This window comes from Micropterus dolomieu, linkage group LG12 (genome assembly GCF_021292245.1).
Source record: "Micropterus dolomieu isolate WLL.071019.BEF.003 ecotype Adirondacks linkage group LG12, ASM2129224v1, whole genome shotgun sequence".
NCBI lineage: Eukaryota > Metazoa > Chordata > Actinopteri > Centrarchiformes > Centrarchidae > Micropterus > Micropterus dolomieu.
Window position 1 is genome coordinate 9,209,889 of NC_060161.1, and position 21,678 is coordinate 9,231,566.

General features: G+C 42.1%; 1 protein-coding gene across 3 annotated transcripts in view; it reads left to right on the forward strand.

The window, feature by feature from the left end:
• The window catches only part of afap1 (actin filament associated protein 1), a 187,123-nt gene that overhangs the window by 35,679 nt on the left and 129,766 nt on the right, over positions 1-21,678 (forward strand). Inside the window, exon 1 of one of the 3 annotated variants that reach the window (XM_046064592.1) lies at positions 7,577-7,791. The exons of 1 other annotated variant lie outside the window; for it this stretch is intronic. In XM_046064592.1, the coding sequence (XP_045920548.1) occupies positions 7,755-7,791 (37 nt within the window). In that variant the 5' untranslated portion in view covers positions 7,577-7,754. Of the gene's footprint in view, positions 1-7,576; positions 7,792-21,678 lie in introns of those variants that run through there. One more of the 3 variants, XM_046064594.1, reaches the window with a different exon arrangement.

Genomic DNA, 21,678 nt, shown 5'->3' on the forward strand with positions numbered 1-21,678 from the left:
ATCAAATCCAGAACAGCCCTCCCTCATGAGTCTCTCCACCCTGTTTTGCTTGACAGAGAGGTGTGTGTGTGTGTGTGTGTGTCAGTGTGTGTGAGTGGGGACTGTGTCTTCATGCGTGCTGAGAGGTATGTGCAGGTTGGCTGCTGTTTTGACAAGTGTGCCTTGAATACCAGCCTTTTTCTGGGAAGGGGGAAACACGCCGAAATTAAAACAGGCTGGCTCTCGTGCACACACACAGTCGTGCCTTTTAATCCCCTTTCTTTGTTTGGGCAAACACACACACACACACACACACACACACACACACACTGATGGCCTTGAAAATGAGTCCACTCTAGTGACCTGTTAGCCCACAGACGCAACTGACGTTATGGCAATAGTGCTTTTGGGATGTTAGATATCCCACAATGCATTGCTCTTGTTTTTGAGACAAGTGCCCTTTGATGTAAGCACACACGTTTGTTCAAACTGAATCTGGACTGTGGAGTCTCTTGGTGTTGTTTGTAGTTAGACTCACAGACAGCGTACAGGACAGACGTGAAGGGCAGTCACAGCTGCGTTTGAAGCTGCTGAATGAGCTTCTGGGTTTTTCAGATATCGGCGGGTGTTTAGAGCCATGGACGCTTAGCTCTTTGACTCGAATTCAATGCTTATGCTAATATATGAGAGGCACCAGACAGAAGTGCCCCTCCAAAGAACCATGGCGTAGCTCACTGCTGGATGTGTAAATAGCTACTATTTGCTAACATATTTGCCATCACAACTTTATAAGCTATAAACTTTAAAACTTTTGTGTTTACACCTTGTTCCATTGCCCCCTCGTGTCCAATAAAAATCATTGTTTCTGCTTTAAAGGTTACATTTTCTTTTGAAACAACTCTATTCGTGTTGTTCTTCCTCTCTTGCTGTTAGGTTTGGTTTCTTTCTTTCTACTGCCCGAGTCAGGACAGAGATCGCTTGTTTCATTTGAACTTAGTTTAGGGAAAAGATGTTTTTCTTTCATTATTTCCAGTCTTTAGTTTCTATGTTACAACTTCAAAGTTAGTGAGTGCATTGAATTCAAAGACATTATTTAGTCAGAGGACATCGCACATTATCCACCCTTCCTCACTTCTGTCTTCACATTGTCCAGAGTGACAGTTTGGCTCGTTTAACATTAAGCATGTTTGATACTGTAATTATGAGGATGCCCCAGATGAGGTCAGGAGCACAGAAGGGCAATTAAACAGGGGCACGCCTAGACTCTCACAGCAGGGGCCCATCTGTGATGACCCTGCTGACGGGCGGACCCTGAGAACCCTTCCTGGTCTGAACGTCTCGTCATCTTGTCAATATTTCTTTCACCTTTAAGGAATATTATATAGCGATAATAATCAGATTACTTTAATAGCGGCAAAACAAAACATTATAGAAAACATATCTGTCACGACAGCAAGAGTTGCTCACATAATCACTTCCTCTTAAGTGGTTGTGCCTACAAAATAAAAGCGCGCGAACATTTTTGCAGCAGTAAATTTTTACTTGGAAAAGTTCTGAAGGAAATTCAAACGAGTCTCTGGCTTGACACACCTCTGAAAAAGCTGTCAGAAAACGTGAGATCCCTGAATGAGAAAAGCAGGAATTTCCTCTGCCTGGAGTGGGGACACAAAAAGAAGCATCCATAGGTCGATGTGGACCAATGGCCGCGATGTACACACTCCTGCACGTGCTTAGTTGTAAGTAATATGATCTCTTCACAATCAATTTGTTGAAAACAGAAGAAGGGGCCAGTGAGGGTTGAACACAGAGCCCTCCAAACAGGAGTCCTGTGCTCTACCAGCTGAGCTAATTGCACACACAGAGAATGGTGAAATATAAATGGTCAATTGAAGATGTTCTGGCCTGATGCCAGACTTATTTGCCGACCCCTGTCATAAGGGTCATTGCTCCCTGTTGTGGAAAATGTCATTTTCTCAGCTCCTGGCCATATCAACCACTCTCTGTGTTGACGTGTGAGTATTCAGTCCCAGTAGTAATACGTTTAGTGTGACCCTCTTGTTACCCATAAGCCCCTGACAGCACTCCACTCCACCAGCGGCTCTCTGTATGATGGAGACAAAGCTCGCCTTGTCTCAAAACCAAACTATGTGTCTTAATTCAATAAGGGAAAGTGGAAGGGGGGGGGAGCTGTTATTTATTCCAAGTCTCCTACCATGTGACTCTGTGTTGGTTACTGGGATGACTTGGATCATTAAGAGTGTGGTCAGGACTTGTGTCACACAGGAGGGGCTCAGTGTAGATGATGATGTTAAGGTACAAATACAATACCAACAATGAAAGGAGCAACCAAAGTATTCAGATCAAGTAGAAGTACTGCTTTGCTAGAATTTTACTTAGTGTCTTGTGGACATTCACTCTTAGGGAGTACTACTGTCCGAATGCTGATAGCATCGCAGTCTGGGGTCACTTCCCAGAGTTCCTGGCAGGAGATGGCCAACAGAAGAGTACCAGAAAAGGAAAACTCTGAATTGCAAACAAAAAATAAAAAAAAAACTCCAACCAAAACTCACAGTCTCGCTGACGCTGGGATTTTATCAGCAAATCACATTTCTTAGCATTTCACAGTGTAGCTCTTTGTCATATTTTATGAATGCAAACTATTCTGTGCTGTTCTTTAGAAGATTCTGTGATTGTCCTGCAGTAAGAAGCAGCCGTTGGTTTCCCTTCTCTATGATATGAAAGTCCCTTAGAGACTTTGTGTAAACATCAAGCCTGCATCAGTTTTCCCCCTGTTGCATTGCTGGGCCGTTTCTACATATTGGTTTACATATCATACATGCATGAATGGAAACCAGTGACAGCATGGGAGAGCTGACCAAATCAGATGTATGAAACACCATGGCATGGTTCACTCATTTTGTGAAATAAGGATCTGGTCATGCTGGAACTGTAATGTAAAAAGCCATCCACCAGGTCAGCAATTTTCATTTCTCTGCCTTAACCTTAATGCCACAGCATGAAATTATGTTTTAGACAACAGTTTGCTTGCACATTTTTGGCAGCAGTTTCTTGTTTCAACATGACAACTGGGGCTGTAGCCAGAATTTTAGAAACTCTGAAGTTAAAAGTCCAAATTCCCCCCAAGCTAAGACCTTTTTGAAAAGCCGCCAACCAGACTCTGTATAAGTTTCAGAGTGTTTAAAAATAAAATCACTAAATTCCACATTTTGTCGGTGTCTTAAGTGCAGGTGTCATTTATACTGGGGACACGTCCCCACCCACTTTCTGAAATGGCTGATTTGGTACCCATCACTTTTTAAAAGCAAAATTTGTTAAATAACATTCAGGAAACATGCAATGCAATTAAAATGCAGAAGAAATGTGCATTGTCTGAAAAAAGTAACTTAAGCTAAAAAAAACAAGCTACTGATTATAAAATAACTGAAAAACATGCAGCACCAATCAGTAACTTTAACGACTTCTCATCACAGTTTCTTTTTGGCCAAGTTTTTTGTTCTCTTCCTGACAAAAGAGAGAGAGTGAATCATGCCTGCATGTGTGTCGCCTCAGCTGGGATGATATTACATGAGAAAAGTTGGTCTACAGGAGAAACAGATCTGAAAGCAGCACAGAATGCCTGAGAGCTGCACTGACTTACATTCTGTTATATTTACATATTGTGAAATGTTACATGTTGCCTGAATTTTGTGTTTCCTTTCACATAAATAAAAACGTTTCCACTATAAGTTGGTACAGAAACGTTCAACAGAATGCAGGAAATTAAGTTTTTAATGATCAAAATTCCCCCCCTTTCCTCTGTGGTAGCTACAGCAAGGTGACAATGCCTCTGTACGGAGGTTGTCATGGACGGAATATGAAATGATGGATATTTTGAAGCATGAAACACAATGTGTTAACATGGCTAACTCAGAAACAAGAACATCTCACATGGGAAAGGGTGTTCAAATTAAAACCAAAGATGTTTTATAGCCAGCTTTAGTTGGACCTCGTGTATATATGTGTGTGTGTGTGTGTGTGTGTGTGTGTGTGTGAGCTTGGCTCTGTTGTATAAAAGTCAACAGTGACATCAGTGTTTGGCCCCCTGACTGAGATTAAATCTAATAGAGATTGAGATACTGTAATAACTTGGACCATTCCCTGCTCCGGTCAGCCATCAACCTGTCATGTTATTCTGATACCCCACTGAGCAGACACACACACACACACACTGGAGCTCAGAAACGTATGTGGGTGACATGTACTCACACACTTAAAATACAGACTCGAATGAAGAATATACTGAGAGTTACAACACACTGTAATCCATCCATCCTTTTCATCGCTCATCGTTTCACACACATGCTCACCACACACTCCCTCTCCATCATCATATCTCACCCTGATAAGAGGCTCATAGCTCAAGCAGAAATCCTCCCACTGGACCTCTCCACTGCAATTAACTGACTTTTGGGTCATCTGGCCTGCATACTGCATCACGGTGCAGCACAATGAACAGAGCTGTGAGGAATGCCACTTCTTCTGCCCATAAAAACACCCCCGACCCAACCTGCCCCTCGTGTTTTAAGCTCAGTGGTGTTTGTCTGGCCCTTGTTGTTTTCAGTTTGGCAGTGAGCTTTAATGGAGATAAAATCTGGAAGGGTTTTGGGTTCAGATTAGCCTGCCGTTTGTTTTGACCGGCCTGTCTAAAGCAATTGTCTCCGACCACAATCTTTGCGTGTGTGTGTGTGTGTGTGTGTGGCCTGTTGTGCTGAACTCAGAGCTCTTTGTTGCTGAAGAAATAACATGCAAAGCCATTGGCTGCCATACATACATTTAAAAGTGCTAAATTAAAGCCGCACCAACAAATATTTTCATATCAACAATGGAAGAACTGACTACGTGTAATGTGACAGTTGGAGTTTGTAGTTTCAGACCAACAGAGAATTATAACCCATCTCTGCAGTTCTATGGAGCTTTGAAGCCTCTTTAGCTCTCTGTTTTGGTTTTATGTTTATTTCTATGATATTTCATATTTTCATTTCCTTACAATGTTGATTACCCACATAGTTTGCCAAATATTTTTTAAAACGGGTGACTATAGTAATTCCATAAGTCATACGTCATTCTCCAAGCTTGCGCAGGCGCACCGTCATGCCTCGTTAAAAAGCTGTAACGCCGTCGCGCCTCGTTAATCCAGAGCATCAAACCGATAAACATTGTTGTGAGCTAGCTAACCAATTTATCATGTAATTTACTTAGAACTTATGTCTCTCTGTGTCTGATTGTTGGTTTGTCTTTCTAGTTTAGTTAACGTTAGCTAAGTTAACTAAGTTGTAGTTAGCCAGGTGTAGTTAGCATAGTTATTGCAGAAAGTTAGCTAACAGAGGGTCTTCAATTTATTTTTTAGTTAGTTTCCTAGAGCTAAAAGAAAACTAGTTTCTTCAACTTTCAATCAGGAGCCAAAATCAGCCTTTAAACTTCAAAGAAATAATGATTTGATGTTTATCGTGATAATCATCGATATCGAATGATTAGAATTTTTTATCGTGATAACATTTTTGGCCATATAGCTCAGCCCTACTTGTAATTGTACTTATATTTATCAGGTGGACATAGACGTGACTTGAAATGAATGCTAATTTTGCTCTGTGTCTGCCGGATGTGTAAATTCTTTGCCAACATAACTTGTGACGTAACGTCAGAGTTGTGTTTCTTGTTTAATAACTCCCAAGTGGACAAAAATATTAATTGATGCAGCTTCAACATCCCAGCCTATCCCAGCAGGAACACTGTAATGCCAAGGTCAGCAGTCTATCACAGGGCTAACACACGCCCCACTGATACTAACTAACTGAAATAACAGTTTCTGTTATTACAGTTAGTTTGTCACTGCCTTCCAAAAAGCATGACTCTTCTGCCATTACTCTGGGTAAGGTCTGGTTAAGTTTACCCAGGGCTGGGCGATATGGCCAAAAATGTTATCACGATTCAACATATCATATAATTCGATCACGATAATTATCAGGATAAATGTCAAATAATTTTTTATTTCAAGTATCAAGGCTGATTTTTGCTCCTGAGTGAAAGTTGAAGAAACCTGATGGTTAATTGTGGTTTTAAACTTGATGAAAATGTTATCACGCTAATTATCATTATTGTTTAATTGCTCAGCCCTAGTTCAGGCGAATAAAAGTACTTGGTTAGGGTGCGAGATAGATTGTGGTCATAGGTAAAATGAACCGGTGTTAACTGGTTGGAGGCAGTGTTTAACCACTCTTACTAATATAATGCAACTTTTGCGGTCATTGTCTGGATGTAAGAAAAATATAAACCTTACTTTGTCTGACAGACTCAACACTGTCACAAATGTTAGTTGGCCAAAGCACTAGAAGAAGGCACCTAATGTACGATATTTGCATCCATTTTGTGGCCACCAATGCATTCAGTTTCATTATACTGTACATGACACGTATTACGTCTGTATAAATAGAAAATTAACAAAAAATTATTTGTCATATACTAAAGTACTAAAGTAAAGTTACTACTGAGCACCACACACACACATAGCCTGCAGGGCGAGGTCAGTTACTGGAACATTATGGTGATTATGCTTTAACAGCCTCAGCCATTCTGTGGTTCTCCTTGAACTGGTGGAACTGAAAGGTGAGCCGGGACATTATTCTTTCTCTCCACACTGTTCCCTCCCTCGGTCTCATGTTTCTTTCTGAAAAAGTGTAGTCCTGAAGAAAAAAAAGAAAAACACAGCATTGGTTAGCGTCGCTCTGACCCCCCACCCCCCTTCTTCCTTCTCCCCTGTTGGCAGATGGGATATTGAACTAAGTCTCAGCCAGGCTCTTGCCCCTGGGGATGGGAGAATCAGCAGCTTATGGTAATGGTGTGTAATTAGGAAAAACAGCCTTACTCTCTTTTATTGTTTCGTCCCTTCTCTCAAGAATGTGACAAAGTGAAACTAAAGCTGGTTAAGACCAAGCTGAAGGTTTGAGGTTACAGCATTAGAATTCATCCTGGTAAACCAAACTCTCGCAACAGTGCAGGAGTTTTACAGAAGCAGCATCATTTGCATTTACACACTTTTGTCCAGAGTAACATCCAGATAGTACAAAACAATACTAATGTTCAATGTGCAGATCACAGGTCACAATATTCAACAGTTATCCCATTGCACTTTTAGAGCAGGTCTAGACCATACTCTTTGTAATATTATTTACAGAGACACAGCAATTCCCACCATGAGCAGCTAAAAGCCAGTTTTTAAGATTTAAGATAGTTGCTCATGAGACACTGGACACAGCCTGTAACAAAGTGAACCGTGTATTTTTCACTGTTAATAGTTTACATAAGAAAAGGATACAATTACATAAGCATAATAAAGTCACAATTTTTAATGCAATAGATTGACCCGCGATAAAGTGATAAATCCATAATCCAGGCAGGGAATTGCCTTATTTCCGATGGTCTTTAAATGCAGCATAAATATCCATGCAGGCAGTTTGTGGGAGAGAGAGAAGAAGAAGAGGGGAGGAGAAGGAGAACGGGGAAAGGAAGGAGGGGCAGTAAAAAAAAAAAAAAAAAAGACCCGGAGAAGAAGTTTGAAAGGAAAAGAGAGACGTTTCAGTGGCCGGTTCGGTGTAAAAGGCAAGTGGAGCCACAAACGGCCTGAAGTCTCCGAGTGGAGTGTACTGCTGCCGGGGAGCCGCTGGGCACGCGCCTGCTCCTGAGTGTCGTTGGACGGATTAGATGAGTTTGACTTCACGATGAGGAGCGACCCTGTTCTGTTCACTTCCAGCAGGGGTGAGTGGCCCGACCTGGGGCTTTTTTCCTGACCACTCACAGGACATTCCCATAGGAGAAAAAGCATTTACAGTGACTTTATTATTTATCTCACATAGCATCTCCTTAATGGCCATAACACACACCATGAGCTGCTAGCATGTTCGCAGTGACCCTTTGTGCCTCTTTAGCTAGTCGATACGGGGTTTGGTTTGGTAACGTTATTCCTGGAAGTTAACTGTTAAGTCATTCATAATGGCATATTGTACCTGAAGATGTATTATTCCATATTCTGTAACATTTACGCGTATAGTCTTATTCAGAGTAATAATTAGAATGTCACACTAAGTTATAAAACTGCTCCAGTTTATTCATTTATTCGACGGGACGCTTTTGTATTTGATCTGTGTCGCTCTAAGCACGCATGCACGCACGTACGCACGCACACCCACCCCGCGCCGAAAACATCGCATTAGATCCACGTGACTCCTAGATGAATTTTGTGTTTATAGAACACACTGTCACTTTTTTATTCAAGAAGTCAGAGGTGTGAGTTTGAGTTGAGCGGTGTTTCTAAAAGGCAGGGTAGTTTCTCTGACAGCGGGAGGAGAGGCTCTTTCCCCCTGTTCCCCCTACGGTTTTGGACGGTAATCAATAAATAGCAGTGTTTTCCCACAGGACTTTAAGAGACTATGGTGGGTGGGCCATAAACCCCCTTAAAGTTTTGTACAATTCAAAGTTAAATACATTAATTTGTTTCAAAATTAAGAGGCTATCTATGAAGAACTTGGTACGCTTGTAAACAATGTTGTGCTTTAATAAATTATTTGGTCATAAACTCATTTTATTGCTATAAATGGTGATGAAACAGCAACAAAAGTCAACAAATTTATTTAATGTTTTCCCAAAAACCCTGAATCAAAGAACAGTAGACAGAATAAGTAAAACATTTTTTTACTTTCATTGGACACATATTATATGTTTTATACTTTCTGTGAATATAATCCAATTAATCTTATTTCCATGCTGTATAGAAACCTTATTTTGAAAACCGGGCGTTGTGGGTATCCATCGCCAACCGCTTATCCTGTGTACAGGGTCGCAGGGGAGCTGGAGCCTATCCCAGCTGACATTGGGCAAACCCTGGACAGGTCGCCAGCCCATTGGGGGCCACATATAGACAGACAACCGCTCACACTCACAGTCACACCTAAGGACAATTTAGAGACGTTGTGTGTATCCTCATGCTAAATTCATTAAGTCCAACCAGAGTCCGAACTTGATAAATAATGTTGTATGTGGTTCTCGTATCGCGTAAAATGAAGACGTCACAGCCTCTCTTCAGGTCAGACTCTCAACACTTGTCTTTGTAAAGAGACAAACTGACAGGAAAAAGTCGCTAACCTGCCTGTCAGCGCGCTCTGGTCCGTTACAGTGGATTTACCATGAAGGCTTTAATACGTGTGCACTCCAAATGTAGGCCGTTAACCGTTAACGTTATCATAGTTACCTCAAAAGAAAAGTGGTTGTCTCGAGTCGGAGGCCAAAGTGTCTGAGCGTGCGAGCCTACAGTAGTGCGGAGCAGCGCCCACAAAACACAACGTTAGAGGACTGTAATATATCATGAGATGTAAAAATATTTTTTGGTTCATTTTGAAACTATGGCGGAGCAAATTAGACTATGGCCGCCATGGTCTTGTTAATTAATGGGAAACACTGGATAGTCTATGTAGTTAGTATGCCCTCACGCCAAACTCCATTCAATCATCTGGTAATTTAATGCTTTATGCAAAAATGCATGCCCCATGAATATGAAATAAGACATTTTGGGACTTTAAAACATCAAGCTATGCATTCAGTCTGAGGACATCTTTTGTTAGATGGTACTCAAGACAGATTTCAGTAGCGTATTTTTACAGAATGGATGGTACATACAATAGAGCAAGGTTCCTCTTTACCTTCACTGACCCCTGATGTGAAAACTCATCTTTTTTCTGACATGCTTTCCCATGACTTATTGTGCAGCAGCCGATCTTTAAAAGCATGTAGCTGGTTCTAACATTAGCTTTTTTGGCATTCTTTTAACATTTCATCTTTCTGACATAGCACACTGTTATGTAAGTCAATTCCTTGTTTTCTAGCATTGTGACATTGAAAACAAGTCTGGTTTTCATTACCTCATCGTTGCTAGACAACAGATCCAGATACATCAACAACACATGTTATCTTGCATGCTTCACTGAAACTTAAAATAATGGATCAGTAGGGTTCTTAAACTTACTGTAAATAATGCTATGGAACTCTTAACTGCTGACCTGTGGGGTATAAACATGGGGATTCTGTCCTTGTCTTGATATGGCCTAGGTTTGAACGAGTCTTTTCTTTTCCTTCACCAGTTCACAGCTTTATTAATAAAAGTTATTAGCATTGCTTTTCCTCCACTTAGTTTATTTTATCAGATTTCCAAGCTCAACTACCAGTGCCCAGTCAGATTTATAGTCCAGCTCCACACCGCAGCCAGAGGGATCCTAACACCATCCTGGAATGAAAACACAAATGCTCCATATCTCTAATGTCTCCTGCTTGTAGCAATGAATGGAGTCCTACAATAACAGGACCTCTGCTAGCAGCTGCAGGGTATCAGGTAGCCCGGCGGTGCGTCTCTGCCCGGCATTTGGTGAGGTTCTGACAGACATCCATTGTGTAGAGGGTTGTAATCACATCTAAGCGGCACACGAGAATGTAGCAGATGATGTTTTAGTTTTGGTTTTGGACGAGAGTTTAACCAATACGATTTTGGTTAATATGCAGGTATGTAATAGATGGTGAACCCACATAGTTTACCCAGTTTCCCAACTCTTTTGGTTGGCAGATTTTCCTGGAGGAATACATTTTCAGGCGAAAACCATTAGCCAATTCTTTACCAGTGGTAGTTAGCCTTGTAATGACTAAGGCCTTGAAGTTGTAGTGTTAGGCAGCATTGCACTCAAAATTTGAATCATACCTGAAAGTGGCACAGGGAAATTCAGTGGCACATTCTCCCAAAATATGTGATGCTAGGAGCCTGGTGACTTTGTTACTAGTTGTGGGTGTAACGCCACCAAAATGGCTCCCAAGGCTCCCAAACGATCATGAGAAGTTTGCTTTCCGTTAAAGTGAAGTAGTTGCTCCCTAAACCTTTACTGTTATAAATATTGTGTTTGAGCCCTATGAAGGCCACTTGATGTAGTGCTCACCGGTACCGGACCCTGAGTTCCTTTTCTCTCCATGTTGATTGGAGCTGATGATGGTTAACACAGCAGGCTATCTTGGCGAGTCAAGGGTCCCTTTCAGCAAGTCCTCGCTCAATAGCTCTCCCACTTACAGGGTGCCATGCTTTGGGGGCAAAACTGCACAAGTGTTTAAGTGTTTATTACCATTTATTATTGCAGCTTTCCTCACGGAAACCCTGCGTCGACGAGCAATTAATTGGAGTTCGTGTGATGTGGGCGCAACGGTTACATGGTGTCACCGTTTTGGCCCATTTGGTTCTGCTTTCCCTCTCCGCCGCCGTTCGGAAAGCCCGTTCTCCCCAATGATGATTGAAGTTTAAAAGCTTTCAGACGTGTGAGCCCCTCCATTTTGATGGTGGTGTTGGTGGGGTGGTGGGTGTGGAGAGGAGAAATGAGTTTGTAATCTCTCCCTCTTTCCCTCCAAAGCCGGCCTGTCAGTAAACTGGCATGCGGGAACAGAGACTTTAAACTCGGGACGACTAATCATAGCCCTCCCGGCCTTGCCCCTGTGTCAATATCCATCTGGAAAAACATGGGGAGAAGGATTGGGATCTCGAGCCAAGCTTGAGCACTATTCAAGAGACCCTGCTGCATGCCAAATAGCACAGTTTCATATGGCTTTAACACAACTGGCAACCAGCCTTCTGATTTAACATCATCAACCAAGCATTTACCTTTGGACTCCTGCCTTAAAATGTAGAACTAACAGTTGAAATAGACCTATTTAGTCTTGGCATTGATGATTACCCTGGTAATTTGGGTCCATTAAGAGAGGATCATTTCTGGTGAGCCTCACCAGGCGTCTTTAATAGGCTTAGAGCTGTAATAGGATGAGCCTGTTAGCTTGTTAGGCTGCCTGTCTGCCTGTCTGTCTTGGACAAGGCTTTTAGGATTACAAGACCAAAGCTGCGTTAGTGGCTTGCCATGATGGGGTGGGCTGGGGTATAGCTAATGTAACGGGGTTGATGTGGAGGATGCGGGGGGTTCCCACAGCAAGAGGTCTGTCAGAAGAAGGGAGGTCCTCCTGTAGAGACAACAACAACAACAAAGGAAGGGCTGAGGAGAAGGTTTGGATAAATGGACCCTCCTGTGAGTACATACTATGTTTGCACGTGTAATTCCCATGTGTTGACGTGAATTTGCGTGTTATGTGGCGTATTTGGATCTGCCTGTCTGGCCACTGTCATTTAGCCACACATGCTTACACTCACACAGACGCCCATATGGGTGTGTCTGGTGCTGGGGTTTGGGGGCATGGCGGTCTGGTACCGTGGGCGGGACACAATGCGGGTTAATGGATGACAAGGCTTGTAGCTGTCAGTCACAGTCAGGACTCTTTGAGCATCTAAAGATAAGATGCTGCTGGCATAAAACCAGATGACAGTGTTGAGCCAGCTCCACTGTGCTGAGGCTGACTTGTCCCTGCAGGTTTTCTCAGGGGAGTATAGGCTTGCACAGGCTGGGGTTGGATGAGGGTTAGATGCATCGCACTGCAACGGAAGTGCAAGAGTTGGATTAAGATGAGGATGTTTTTTTAAGTACAGCACTTTGTGAGAAATCTAGCATGTATAAATGATGTTGCACTACCAAACTTGTAGTGCTGTCTTCGGAAGTTTGGACTATTAAGTAAACTTTATTTAGGCAGCACTTTTTGGATTTGGAATGGTGAAATAAGACAGAGGGCCTAACCTCCTAGAATAACCCCTTCCCCCCAACTGACTAATCTATTATTGACTAAAAGTGCTTCTCAGATGGTAAAGAATAATTAAATAAAATCTCAGTGCTGCTGAACACATTTAAATTGGAGATGCACCGTTCTGACTTAATATCTTCCCATTCCTCCCGATACCTCAACTTGGGGTTCCCGGAGAAACCTAGTCCTGATCCAAATCCAGTCCCAAATGTAAAATCAGTATACCACACTGCGTGGAACTCACTGGGATCATTTTTATGTATGCTAGCATGAGTGGGCAGTCTGTGATCATTCCAGAGCCCTGCATACTGTATATCTGGACTGAGTTCTTGCATCAGTGGATAAATGATCCCATGATGGCTTAGTGGATTTGCAACGTTCATAACCTCACTAATGAAAAGGTTCTGTACAATGTGACACTCATTTCTCACACCCAGCCTGCTACCATTCCCAGTCCAATCAAGGAAACCACATGTCCTCTATTCCCTCCAAAAGATACAATCCCAGAGCTGGAGCTTCTAAACACTTCTCTTCCTCCCTTTACTCCATCTCTATTTGCTTGGCCTGTGGTTTTTTAGCAGAGCACCCTCTCATCATCTTTTTGAAGAGATACCAAAGGGAGCATCATCATCGCTCTCCCTAAACACTATCCTGTTTGTAGCCTGCTGTTGGACAAGTCCTCTGTCTCCCACCCTATTTCCTTGTCTTTTCTCATATCTTCTGTAAACCTCCGTCAGCACTGTGTTATCCCTCCATCTACCCCCCCCTTTCGGCCCGCCTTCAGATCAGGGTTTTGCAGATGTGTATTTGCGGTGAGGGAAACATCTGCTCGTACGGTAAACCACCTGTACTGTTCGATAGCAATCAGCCTTTGCTCTGTGATGTTGGCTTGGCATGTCCAATGGAACGAAGAAAACACACAAACCTCATAATTACAGAGCTGAGAAACGGGGAGAGAGCGAGACAGCTTGTCTTTCATCATAAACTAATGCAGAATCGCCTGTCCTCTGATCTGTTCGTAACTCTCCCTCTCTCTTGGTGTACATCCAAGTCGAGGCTTTACAAACCCTTTCTGAAACATTTCTGACTGGTATTAGTGCTTTCACAGCTTTTCACCAGCAGTGCGCATCAAATGGCTTTTTTTCCCTTATAGGAACAGAAGAAAAGACAGTGTGAGGAAAAAAGTGCATTAGATTCATGAATGCAATTGAGGGGCAGTTCTCTTAATGAATACCTTATTTTACATTCACCTGTCAAGTCCTTTTTTAAAATGTTGTGAAAACTAAAATGGGAATAACTTCCATGAGGTGAAAGTTATGAAATTTCATCTATCTGCAAACTTTTTCCAGGTAGAGTTCAACCACACATGGGGGAGACTAAACAGTGTTTTCATGCGAGTTGTCTGACTTTAAAGTCAGAATTATTGCTTTAATCTCAGAAATGACTTAATTCGTCAATTATTGTTATATGAACTGTTCTGAATGGGCAGCATAATGTTTGTTAGTTTAGTTAGATTAAAATTTCAAAATCAAGGATATTCAGTGGAGAAAACAGTTACAAAATAATGTCCACTTAGCTGCTCTGGAGCTTTCGATCAGATCATACCATGATCGTCATCAGCGGATACATTGGTCATGGAATCGCACAGAAAGGACTCCACGCCTGTGTTGGTTTCGAAGCTGAGGTTTAAACTTTAATCTTTACTTTGGAAACAGCAGTTGAAAAAGTTCCGTTTAGTAGCTTTTCTGGAGCTTTTACATATCACATCACATGATCTTCATCAGCAAAGATATTCAATATAAGATCAGATAAAATCCTGACATTTCAGCAGCTGGAACTAGTGAATATGTTGCTGAAACAATTCATTGATTTCCAATGAACTGATTTTTCCCACAGTAAATTTTCAGTAAGTAGTGACTGTTGGGTGTTTTTCAGATGATATTCATTAGCCGTGAAATACTACTGTATGTGAGAGCTCACCTGATAAACCTGTGTGTGTGTGTGTGTGTGTGTGTGTGTGTGTGTGTGTGTGTGTGTGCTTATGTAATCATGGGTCTGCTGTATTGTGGTGGCTGGAGGCAGTAACCATGACGATGCCAGACCATAAACCAACCGTAATTAACAAAAGCCACCATCTTACTGTAACACTTAAACCACACAGTGCAATTAAGTTTCCCAGAAGCACAGAAAGTGCTCACCGAAGATGATTGGGTGGTTGGCTCATTAAACGGTTTGGGCTTGTCATGCATCTGCTGGTGGCTACGTCAGCAGTGGGTTGCCGCTGGGGGCAGCCGTCACCTGCAACAGAAAAGCTGTTGGTAGCTGGATATCCTAATGTTAATGTCACACGCCATGTGCTGATCCGTCTTTAGATGTGGCTGTCAACATATTCTGTAGTTTTATATACAAATTGTGTCCTGTCAATGTAATCCAAAGATAACCACCTGAACAGGACATTTAGTCGAGTACTGAATTGTGTTTGTAGCAACCAGACTGATTTGGAAAGCTGGAAGTTGCACGGATTCCAGCAGTATCAACACAGTCCCTGTATGTTCCAGTTGTGACACTTGAGAAAATGGGTTTCGATCCAGCTCTAAGGATGACAGCCCTAAAATAGAGTGATTTGCCTCAGTGTCTTGTGTGGCGATATTGAAACAAGCAGAGCTGCTTGAAAAAAAAGGTGACATTTTCTCACCATGCTGCCAGAAAAAACATTTCTAATAAGAATAAGGGCTTTGACTCAAGTTCACTTGAGTTTGTAGTCTTGGCCAAGACTCTGAGACTTGCATGATGTATGTAAACCCTCACTTATCTAAGAGCCCATGATGATTGGCAGGAGTCGCATGGCTTCATGACGACGATGGTTTGTAATTAGCAGGAAACATTTTCTCAAGGGAAAAACCAATGTGTCGGATTTACTTTAATGACGCACAGTCTTGGTGATGATGTTTGCCATAATCTAGCAGCCCTGTGTGGAGGCAGGCCCTGACCTGAAAACTTGTCAAATACCCAGACTAAACACATCCCCAAAGTGATACGCTGTTGGTAACAAGAAATAGACACCTGAAACATACACACACACACACACACACACACACACACAGCATCTGTCAGTGTGCCGTCAATCACAACAGCTGTATTCTGGGAAGAGGGCAGAAAAGCCTCCTCCCTCTAATCTGGCTAAGCATTTTTGCACCGACAACAACAACAGAGCCTCAGGGTCTCAAATTGTCTCCAAGACCCAAACATGACCCCGTTGCCTGACTCGCATAAACACACACACACACACACACACCTCACCCAGGAAAAGCCCCTTAGTCCTGAGCTCCAGGCAGTGTGAATACCTCACAGTGAAAACATCCCTCTGCCATATCTAGGTGTTTCTGTGGTTTTGTACTTATCTACTTAACTATCATTTTTCAGGCAAACCTAGTGTTGACACAGCAAATGTGAAAACGGGCTAATTGCAATGCCTAGAATACAATTGAAAGTGTAAGTGCGACATGTGTTTGCAAATATCAGGCAAGTGACCAAAATGTGTTTTGTGTTGGAAAAATGGATTTGCTCTGTCAAAAGTTTGCAACAGATGCATGTTCATGTTCCTGCTCAATGGCACTGAAGTGAAGGATGACAAAGTGAAGGAAAGCATGAAGAAAATGGAGGTGAGGGGCGAACTGACTGAAAGAAGACAAAGGGCGAGAGACAGGAGGGAGTTTCTGCAGAAAGGGCGTGGGTGGGTTTGTTTGCACGACGAAGTACTTCTCTGCTCGCCCTCAGGCTTGTTTGAGGGTGGTCCTTCTCACCGTCTTTGGTGATCTAGAGAGCTTGCTTTAGGTTTTAATGACACATGCACACGCAGGGTTAGTGTTCTGACCACCCCAGTGGAGGCTGTGTATTGCACAGGATGCACAAAGCTCTGTGAAGCAGTAAATGGAGCAGTAAAGAGCACTTGGCTGCTCTTGCTGGAATAGAAAACCAGGCAAGGTGAAAGTGATCCAGCGTGTGTGAGGGAGCAGCTTTGCAGTGGGGATGTTAGTGTTCCTCCCCTTTGTTCTTCTTGACATTATCACTGACACTTTGGTTTAAAGATGCTTCCACAGCCTCTCGGACGTGACGTTGTGAGAGCTCTTATCGTTGTTGCTGTTAGCAGCAGTAGTGATTGCTGAATGTAGATTACACAGTGATCCTTTAAAGGAGCAGATTATTCTTTGTTTTTGGCCATCATTCCTAGAACTCTGAGTAACTAGAGTTTGGCAGCATGACTGCACCAGGAAACGATATACATTAGCCAGTGGTCAGGGGGTTTTCTCTGCAGTTTATACCATGGTTGCTACTACTTTAATATCTCTGAGTGTATGATGTATGACATGTTGCAAATCAATGCACAGTAAAGCTTTATGGCAAAACTATTCTTTTTTTGTTAGGATTCTTGCATCCACATGACAGTGTTTCTTTATTTAATATTCATTTTGCTGTACAGGCCAACAACAAACATGCCTGTCTGCTCATTTTATCCATAAACAGTTTCTCAGTTGACTTTATAGCCATACAGTACGTTGTTACAGGGCTGCAGGTAACAGTTATTTTTTTGATTCATTGTTTAGTCTATGGAATGTCAAAAACCACCCATGAACACTTGCGGAGCCAGAGGTGTTTTAAGAGGGGACGCGCCACTCAATACAGCTCTATAGGGAAAGCCTGTTATCCTGAGAAACATATTAAGCCAGTCGTGTGGTTCCACTGACGTAAGGGTCTACTATGCATGTGTGGTAGAAATATAACCTGTGGGGAAAAACACTTTTTAAACCTTATTTTGAGGCAAAGTCATCAAACCTTTTCAGCGTTTTTAGCAGATTTGATCAGTTATGGCTCTCTCCCCATTCATTCAGATAGACACCTGGTCTTATTAGTCCGAAATAACTGCTCAGAGGCGTTACCAAGATGGCTGCCGAGTGGCAGGATTTGCTTATAAGGACTTTGCCTCACTTTGAAAAGCTAAAACTAGCAGATGTTTGGTATTTTTGCCTTGAAAAATGTATTGATTGATAATCATTATAGTTGCAGATTAATTTTCTTTTATCCACATTGCTTTCTCCTAATTGTTAATCTTGTCATCACCAGGTTAATTATTGAGATTTGGGAACGTGGTGAGATTTCTGAAAAGAGGTCAGGTGGGAAGAAACACAGATTAGGTTAGCCAAATGGAGAACTGGACAGGCAGGCATACACAGACAGCATAGAGAATCCGGTCAATTTTCAAAAGAAAACACCTTGTCCAGACTCCCGATCGTAAATCAAAAATAACCTCAGTTAAAACAGAAATCATTTTCATCACACTACATGGCCTACATAATCATTGTAGAAGCACTAATTACCAAATCAACAAAATGCAAACAAGTCAGCAAAATCAGACACTCAAACAAACAAAACCAAGTAGCAGAGAGCAGTTGCCGGTAGGCCTAGTACAACCACAAAAAGGACCAATTAATAACAAGCCAACAACATGCTCTGCTCCTGAAATGCTTTCAGTGGAAGTTGACGCCGGGCTGAAGACTGAACAAAACCGTGGTGCAACAGTAACGCGATGCAGTCCGACTCGTGCACACTAGGGGTGGGAATTGCTGGGTACCTCACAATACGATACATGGCTCACAATAACGATTATATCACAATACAGCAATTCTGCGATAATCGATATATCGCTAGACAATCCTAAAATGATACATTACGATATCTGTCTATGAATAAAAAAATCCTGTGAAAAAGTCCTCTATTTATTTGCTGCAAATTTGCCGAAACAGCACAATTCTGCAGCACACGCTTTTCAGTCTGTAAATGAAAACTACAGAACTACAGAGCAACTATGAAAAATTATTACAAAAAACATTTCTTTATAAAATGAAAATTCACCGAATTTACTGATTTATTTTTTTTGTTGTGAAAATAGAAATTGCTGTGTACCAAACTAACATGTACAGCACATTATATTGATAATTGTTCAGACAGAGCATTGTGCTGACTTTCTCCACCTGATAGCTGTATTTTTAGGCCACTGGGAATTTTGGGTCTGAGTTTTGACCCTTTGGGGTTGCGGTAGCTAGTCAATGTGGAGTGCTTAAGCAGCAGAGTAGCAGATCAAGACAGTGAAGTTAGCAGCTCTTTTTTATTTCACAGAGCTTAGGAAACATTTGTACTTTCAGTATTTGCATAGTATGTCACTCAGGATGGTCAGCATGTGAAGTAAAATGTGTAGTTTATAGCGATGCTAATGTCTGTTAGCACGTTAATGGAGATTCCCATTATATGTTAGCATTGAGCTAACCATCAAAACTCTATTTTTCTTTTTTTATGTATTGATATGATGGGCTGGAATATCGATACAATATCATGGAAAAATGTATAACGATATATTGCTGTATCCATTTTTTGGCCCACCCGTAGTGGACACCCAGACATAGTCAACTGTAGATATAACGACCTCCCCTCTTCCTTTGAAGGCTTTCCACAGTTTGAAACCTGAAGGGATTTGTTCCCTTTCATTACTAGTACCTCAGCAAATACCTTCTTGTAAATATTGACTGTAAGATTTTGTTGCTGTGGAGTGATCATTTTCCTCAATTTGTTTCCAAATCTGCACTCTCTATGTCTCCCTCCCTCTCTCTTTTCCTCCTCATGGTACTCTGCTGCACTCCCTCCATACCTCCCTCTCCCTCTCTCCTGTAGGATAATCAGATTATGTGAGGAATGTGTGAAAGTGGCTGTGTATCCAGCCTCAGAGCTGTTGTCCAATACCCAAACCTCTCCTTCTGCCATGAAAATGAATTATGGTTGCGCTGGAAACCTATAATAAACGTCTGGGAGAATTCATGGTCATAACACTGAGATCTGCATCTTCTCCGTCATGTGCCAGCTACCGGCAGTCTCACCTGTTGTTAATAGTGTGTGATAGGCAGAGTGATTTATGGGTAGATCAAGTATTCTGACATGTTTTGATGGAGATAAAAGAGGTTTGAAGAAACGAGAACATCTAGCTCCTGCACAGAAGACTTCTCAGTACATTCTAATCCCTAACCTGAGTCCAAGTGGTGGAGGGCTGGTTAGTTTTTGACTGCTTGGGTCAAATCAGATCACCTCCTGTGCTTCTAGTCCAAATGTTGACTGAGCAGATGTAATAGGATTTGGAGAGAACATGAACATATCACGGCTGGCTTGGCAGGGGCTCAGGGCTTCTTCTTTGGGGAACTCTGCGGTCTATAAAGAATGCATATTATGGCTGCACAATTCACATAAACAAACAATAGGCGTCAGAGTTTTGATATGCATCATCTGTCGCTGGTGTCTATTGTCCTTAAGGAACCCAATTCTGTATTTCCATGTGTCTGACAGCTTGTGAGGTCGGCTGATGTACTCCCAGGTCGGATGTTTGTGTGGTCAAGCGGCAGATATCGTGGCCTTGAAATCTTCATCGTGTTGTAATTTGTTGGAACGTTTTAGGGGGTTTTATAAATGTGCAGCAGTAACCTGCACTGCTGCAACTGTTGCAACACATTAAGGATTCATTTGAATTATTACTTGATTTTTTTGAATAATTGTTTGGACTATAAAATGAACTGCATCGAAACGTTTCAATCTATTTTTCCCAGAACCTGTGGTTATGTCTTGAAGGACGGGTTCACACATAAAGGTCTGGTTTCTGAATCAAACCTATGTGGGGATGATATATTGTAGGCTTGTTCTGATTGGCGATTGGATCGCTTATCGCCGATTGAAGGGATAATCAGCAATTGGTTTTTCATGTGCCGATATTAAGGCGATTTTAATTGGTTATACAAACAAACCCCTCCAAATACTGAGCCTAACTACTATGGTACTTTGATGTACTGTTGACACAATGACCCGATCTAACACATACAGGAAGTTAGGACTGATTAATGACTCGTCCTAGTTTGTGTTCCTCTCCAGGTTTGATGAACTTAATCTCGTAGCACTCTTGTGCTCTTGTTTCTGGCTGTTAACACAGATTTCAGGGTTCAACATACATTTATTTGTCAGTCTACAACGCAGGGCTGCACAACAGCAACAGAACATATATTCACATTTTTAAATGATATGTATATGCATGGAATACCTGTAGTTACTTATAAAATCACTTGTAAATCACTTGTTTTGTTGCTCTTGTGAAATTTGTCATTCACCAAGCACTAACGAAGCAGTGGTATCGCTGATTATGGCAAACGACTCCATAGCTGAGTTTCCCTACCAGTCAGTCAGAACTGAAGAAGTCTCTCGGATGAGGGATGAAACATCTTCTAGCATCTTCAGCTAAGTCCAGTTGGCCTTGATTTTAACCTTCCTTGGGTCATTCACCAAAGTACTCTCCCATTTCTCTTACACGTACTTAACACAGTCATTACGAGAAATGATCCCTGCTCATATTAAAAGTCATACCTTCTAAATACCCTCGTATGCCTTAATACCGTGATACCGGCCAGGCCTAATTAAAATAAGCGTATCTCCATTAACTACACTTGCCCCTTCAGTCTGCAGCTGCTTCCAGTGTCAGGTCGTTGCCTTCGATACAATCAGATGTTGACAATTAGAACCCTCAGGTGTTGCTTGTTATCTGAGCGATTTGCGTTGCTGTTCAGAGCGTGGCAGCTCCGAGTCACGCTTATGAACTCCACGTGAAGCCATCCATATCACAGCTAGCTCTCAGATGTGAGTATGTGCAGGAGAATGGACATAAGCAAAGTCGAATACTGCACACACATACCTCCCATTCGGGCTATATTTGGTTTCCCTCCTATTGTTTTGCTCTGTGAGGGTTTTCCACCAGCAGCTAGGCGGGTTGCCAGGTCTGGGTCTCTATGCTAGAATGAAGCGCTGTTTGGCTGGATGATTGATTGACTGACTGAAAGCTCTGTTTTCCATCTCTACCTGGCT